Genomic DNA, 6,580 nt, shown 5'->3' with positions numbered 1-6,580 from the left:
AAAATAGTTGAAAACAGGTACTTAAACAACTGTAAAGTACATGTATGTTCATAGCGGCCCCATTCATGAAAGCCAAATGTGGAAACAACCCAAATATTCATCAACAGATAAACGAGTAGTGTATGTGTGTGTGTATATATACACACATATATATCATATATAATGAAATACTATTTAGGCATAAATAGTAACAAAGTACTGCTGCATACTACATTGTGGATGAACCTCAAAACATTGTAATAAGTTCCTCCTGGGGAACCAAGAGCTGGTACAAGCCTTGTCAGTTGGATCTTCCAAGTAGAAATATCTGGTTGGCAGATGGGCCTGTGAACTAGAGCTTATGGCCAGAGGTCAATCTCTAGAGACCAGCAAAGGAGCCTTCAGAAAGGAAGAACCAAAAAAGCACAGAGTCTAGTCCCATCCTTCCCGCTCACCCCATGCTTTCCACCCTGCTGCTGCCTCAGGGGTTGCTCTTCCCCAGCTGGCTCTGGAGGTCGGGGAAGCCATGGGCAGGCACCTGATCACAGACTTTTTACCTTCATGCTAGTTCCTAATATTTGGGATGAAAAAATTAGGATTAATGATGTTTCTTTTCTGAGGTTCTAGGAAAGGGATGTGGGGGAAAACTGGTATGTTTTTTTCTTCTCTACTTTTGATTTTTATATCATACAGCTTTGCTTCACCTAATTTTAAAATGCTCCTTAAAGGGGCATGATGAAAAGTTCTCTATGGAAACTTCTAGTCTTGGGGGGAGATTAAGGCAATGGAGAAAGTTCACAAAATTAAAAAACCTCAATTATTATAATAGCTTCTTAACATCTCAGTCCCCTCCAGTCCGTGGTGTCCACTACCGGGGTGTTAGTCATTTAAACACTGAAGCCCAGAGCCTCGCAGAAGCAACTCCCTTCAGCCCGTCCTTTCAGCCTCAGTGTGCCTCTTCCCGTCAGGCCTGGCTCCAGCCAAACCATCCCCCACGTGTGTGCCCTGCCTTTTCCTGCTCACAGGCCGTTGTCCTTGCTGGCTCCTCTCCCCGAAATGCTCTTCTTTGTCCTGCATTATCAGATAGTGCCCACCCTTCAGCGTGCAGCTCATGGGCTTGCACACGCACCGCCTCTCTCACCCCTCACCAGCACTCTGATGGCGACACTGTTCTACCCATTGACAGATTATGCAGCTGTGTGTGTGTGAGGTGTAAACGTATGTGTGCGAGTGTTACACCCATTTTACAGATATACGGGTAGACCAAACAGAGGCACAGAGAGAGGTTAAGAATTTGCCTAATATCACACAACTAGTAAATCAAGGGGCTTATTCCAAAGCCCATACTCTCAGCTACCAATATTAGCAGCGTTAAAATCGGCGTCTGATTGAGGCATACCATTAAGCTGTGCTGTAAACTCTCGGAAGCAGGAAATATGAGGAAGCTTTGCTAACCCTTTTTCCCCTCTTTCCTCCCTGGGCCCAGGTTGAAGTGAAGCCATACGTGCTGGATGATCAGATGTGTGATGAATGCCAGGGCACGCGCTGTGGTGGGAAGTTTGCCCCGTTCTTCTGTGCCAACGTCACCTGTCTGCAGTACTACTGCGAATACTGCTGGGCAAGCATACATTCCCGTGCTGGGCGGGAGTTTCACAAACCGCTGGTGAAGGAGGGAGGCGACCGCCCTCGTCACGTCCCGTTCCGCTGGAGCTGAGCCCAGGGCCGACCCAGCCACAAGTACTGGAGTAGATAACAAGGAGGGAAAAGAGAGGGCACTGCCTCAGGGCTTACAGTGTTCTGGAAATCTGTGCATTCGTTCTCGATTTTTAAAGAAGAAATGGGTCTTTTTATTATTATTATTATTATTTACAGTCATATTACTGAACTCAGTGTCCAGTATAATGCAGAATTGCAGAGTGTATAACGGTACTGATTTGCACTTTGATTCACACCTTTGTCTGCTTGGTACCTTAATTTTTTACAACTGATTTGTCACTCGTGACAGTACGTAGACTGCCATTCTCATCAGCGGCCATCAGGTTGATGTCTGTGATTCTTTTGTTTGTTGTTGTGTTGTTGTTGTTCTGATTGTGTTTGAACTGGAGCATGCACTTATTTTCAGAAACTTAGAGAGTTGCCCCTAGGACAAGACTTACCAAAGGTAATACTCGTGAGTAGGTGGCAGATGTAGCAAAAACTTCACAACAATTCAGCAATCATTAGTTGGGGTCATTTAGAGTAAGGATAACCCTTAATGAAAATAAGCCTTTAGTTGCTCTCTATTTTGACTTGTAAGGATACCTCATAAGCTGGATCTTTATTTTTCTTTCGTGTTTGATTTTTGTTTTGCTGAGGATTTTGGTTAGATCTTTTAGTGTTATGTAAATTTATGCTGCAATAGCTTTTGCTGCTATTAAAATGGTATTATTAATACCATAATACTCTATTCAGGCTAAGGTATCAATTAAAAAACACACAGAAACCCAACAACACACTTTTGTGATTTAGGGATAGAGTCAGCTGCCGAAAGGAGATCAGAATAGACTTCAGAAAGCTTCAATGGAAGGTCACTATTTCTGACTGCATGTTTACTTAATCAGGTTGCTGCATGCAATAAATTTTATATCCAATGTCTAGTATAAAACCTTCCCACAATGCACAAATTAAGAATCTATATAAGCTATAAAATACTCATTTTTTAAAAAAAATTTTTTTCATTCAAAGAGTTGGTAATTGACTGGAGGAAGGCATGCCTCAATAAATGGAATGCTTCTGAGTAGGAAGAGCCCATAACAGAATGACCGACCTATATTACAACAATAGAAAACCTAGGTGTAGGATATTCTTAAAGCAAATTTGTGGATGGTAGATGAAGTACTTTGCGGTGCTCTGTTATATATTGTGCAATTTATTTTATATAGTAAAGTGATTATGTCTAACTGTGATCAAATTTAACTGTTTAAAGCCTCTGTGTCAGACATTAACGAACTTGACAGTTCATAACTGGTATATTATTAACTAACACATGAGCTCTTAGTTACAATCTCCTAGTGCTTGCACCATTTTACATAGCTTCAGACCTTGTCCAGAAAACCAAAGAGCTCATCTTAGCTTACAAACACTAAGAATATATACAGTATTTAGAAATAAGTTGTCAGATTGACAAACTAGGCACATTTTTAAGAAAGTTGTGTAATGGTGATGCTAAAGAAATGTCTGTACAAAATAAGATGGCCTGGGCAGAGTTGGTTGTCTGGGTGAGAAATTTACTACTTAATTCCCTGGATTTATCCTGTAAAGCTTGAATAGAATTAAGACCTGCTAGTACTACCATGGACATTTTTTTAGCATTCACTCTTGGGCTGCAGATAGTAGTATATAAACACACACAATGATTGTGAGACTATGTAAATCTTTTTTTAATCTTCTTCCTATATTTTGGAATTCTGGGGACAATCTGACTGGATATGACACTGCAGAATAGATTTAAGTCGCTGTGTTTTATGTGCTGTGATGTCCTTGTACTGTCTTAAGTTAGTATCACTTGTTTTTGTTTTGTTTTGTTTTTTCTCCCATGTTTAGTTGCAATTACTGGCTCTCAAACTATAGTTTGTTTTCATAAAGGAAAATAGTTTTTTACTGGATTAAAAATGCTTATTAGTATCCTCCCCTTTTGAGGTTACCTCTGGGCTTTTTGGTAATAATTGCTTTTTCCAGCCCAGGTGTGGTTTTGTTTGTTTTTTTCTATGTTTGTGGGTTTTTTTCATCTGTACAAGAAATTTTGTTATGCACTACTACTTTTTGTATTCTAGACAGTTTTCAAAAGTTGGCTGAAGATTTTTTTTGTTTGTTTTTAAGGAAAAAGGCATGCTTTCTGACTGACATGATCTTTTGCAATACCTCAATTTTGAAATATAGGAAAGAAAATGATATTTTCTAAGTAAGTTTATTCAGAAAAATATATATTAATTTAATTCTGCAAGAAAATGATTTAACAGATGGGTAACTTTATTTTTTTCATGCTTATTTGTGTTTTTTGAAAATGAAGAAGTTAGAGCTTTATAACTATAATATTAAAGATCATATCTAACCTACAGAAATCTACCTAATGATGTGAAAGAAGCAAAACTTTTTGAAGAAGCACCCCTCTTTCATGTACTAAAATAACACTGAGATTTTTTTAAAAAAAAGCTGGAAGGTTGTACAGCATAAAGCTAGAGTGGAGGCAAAAAAAACATTGTCATGAAGAATAGGTTACAAAAAATAAACTCCATTTGGTGCTGAAAGTTGTGGATAGATGGTGGAAACTACTTTCCCTTAATTTGTATATTTATAATCAAGCGTTGATTGTGCACGACTGACCAGGATTGTGAAAGAGTTCTTCTGTTTGTATTTTTTTAAAGAGAACTTTTTTAGTTTATTAAATTATAACATGTTCCCTTTTGTTTTGTAAATAAATGTGCCCCCAGGTTGTTAATGTTATATTAAAAGAGAGGGTCCTTCAAAAGAAATTATTTTTTAAAACACAGATGTGTTCTGACCTGCAACTTGACTGGGAAGCCCCTGGGTAACACAGGTCCTGTTGTGGCCTTTCCTTGATGTGACACTTGAACTAGTCGATTTTTTGAAGGCTATAACCTAACCTCGACTATTTGTTGTTATGTGCAATACTGTTTGTACTGTTTGTATAAAAAATAGAAAAAAAAGAAAAGAAAAAAGGCATAAATCTTTATTGCAGATTTATTTTCATTGCAAACTTTAGACATTGTGATTCACTGAAATCATTTTTCTACTGTCAAATATGTACCTTTTCTTCATGCTGGTATTTTTTCAATAGTAATGTAGCCTTTGTACTGAGACAAATTTTCATTGTTATTTTTAGAAAGATTTTTTGCTAAGAAAAAAATTAAACATATTTACATATTTTTCATTTTATTTCGTATTTTCTTTAAGGAGTGCTTTCTCAATCATTAATAGAGTTGTTTCTGGGAGGGACTTTCATATCTGGTCAATGTCATAATATTATTTTGTATTTTTATTGGAATAAATTAATTTTATGATGCTAATTCTTTAAAAGTTTATTTTTTTCATTTCAGTTATTTTTGAAGCTAAAACCTTTGTAATATTGTTACTAAAGTGTCTAGTTTTTTGAAATGCAAAAGCTTTATGTATTAACTTGCTGATGTGGTTTACAATAGTGTGACAACGATGAAAATGGTTGGTTATGTAAAATGATTGGAAATGTAATGGATAATTGGGTAATAAAATGACAGAATGAGCAGAACATGTGAGATTTTGACAAGCCTTTTCCTTTATTACAGTGGTTTAGTGTAAGACTAGGGATGTCACAGTACGGTTCTCTAGGGATGTCACAGTGGATTTATACAACACCAGGTGCAGCCAAATCTGTGGCCCTGATAATGAAGTCACTCCTACTGAAATACCCCCGGGTTTAAAACCTGGCCAGGTCAACGGAATGTTTCATTGCTTCCCCCTCTAACTCTTCACGACGTCCTGTGTGTGCGTATATGTGTGAGAATCTGCCACCAACTGCTGTCCGTGTGTGAGACGATGCCTTTCTCCCAGGCTGAATCTTTCATGTGCATGTACAGTGGTGATGTCTCTGAGTCAAAGGAAGTTGCTAAGAGGCCACCACCTTCTGTGTTGTGGAGACTTCGACTACAGTGTCTCACCTGTGTTCCCTCCCTGTAAGGCTCGGTTGGCAGCACTGAGGAAGCACACTGGGATGTCACCACTGTATATGGACACTGTCTAAGTGTCGGGCTGCATCTTCCTCCACACCCCTGCCTGCTCCCTGTTACGGTGCCCTTGTTTGCCTTTTATTGTGGCAACTCCGTGCATGATCTGTCTGCCCTCCTTTTTTTCCAACACCCTCCTCACCTGGAAGCTGTGCTGTTAAGGCAGCGTGTCATTGCAATGGCTCCTAAAATTAAAACAAATCATACAACTGCAAAACTGGTGTTGCGTAAACAGAACAGCCAATGACTTGCTCTAGACAGATGTTGTGTTTCTACTAGTCGTTGATGGCCTCTTCCGGTTCCGTTGCCACGGAGGTGAGGTTAATCAATCACTCGGAGAAACGTGTGTCCAGATTCGGCTCTTGGGTACGCTCTATGTATTCAGTTTTGTAAATAATATATAGATTAGATCAAGTTGTGATGTAAAATTTTAACTCAAATTGGGTACTACTGGTTGGAATTTTACATTAACTACAAATAAATGATTAGGAACAGAAGAAAAGAAATTGGAAAATTCTTGCTTAGTGGTATAAAGATTATGCTTAGATTTCTGCCTATATCTTGTGTTTTATAGCTTGTTAGTGAGGCATGGGCTAATGCAGAACGTACTGCATTTATGCAATTAGCAAATAACTGCTAGTTTTCATTTTATCTATTATATTAGCAACAAAATGGCATTTAACTGGGTAAAGCTCCTACCTAAATATTTGAGTATTGTGACATCTCTACTTTGCAAGGTTTGAGTGAAAGATTAGTCACAGATTAGTGAAAAAAAGTACCTTTTGTTAAAACTGATTTATTTGAATGGACTGTTGCCTTTTCACTAGTTTGTATGGTATGTC

At 38.1% G+C, this 6,580-nt stretch overlaps 1 protein-coding gene across 2 annotated transcripts in view; it reads left to right on the top strand.

Annotated features, from left to right (window-relative positions):
- Positions 1–1,890, top strand: part of CPEB3 (cytoplasmic polyadenylation element binding protein 3) — a 190,155-nt gene extending 188,265 nt beyond the window's left edge. Inside the window, exon 10 of one of the 2 annotated variants that reach the window (XM_012659719.1) lies at positions 1,466–1,890. In XM_012659719.1, the coding sequence (XP_012515173.1) occupies positions 1,466–1,693 (228 nt within the window). In that variant the 3' untranslated portion in view covers positions 1,694–1,890. The remainder of the gene's footprint in view (positions 1–1,465) is intronic. The other variant, XM_012659718.1, reaches the window with a different exon arrangement.
- The last annotated feature ends 4,690 nt before the right edge of the window (positions 1,891–6,580 follow it).

This window comes from Propithecus coquereli, unplaced genomic scaffold, assembly GCF_000956105.1.
Source record: "Propithecus coquereli isolate 6110/MARCELLA unplaced genomic scaffold, Pcoq_1.0 Scaffold63, whole genome shotgun sequence".
NCBI lineage: Eukaryota > Metazoa > Chordata > Mammalia > Primates > Indriidae > Propithecus > Propithecus coquereli.
The sequence above is the reverse complement of the archived record's forward strand: the minus strand, read 5'-3'. Positions and strand labels throughout refer to the sequence as shown.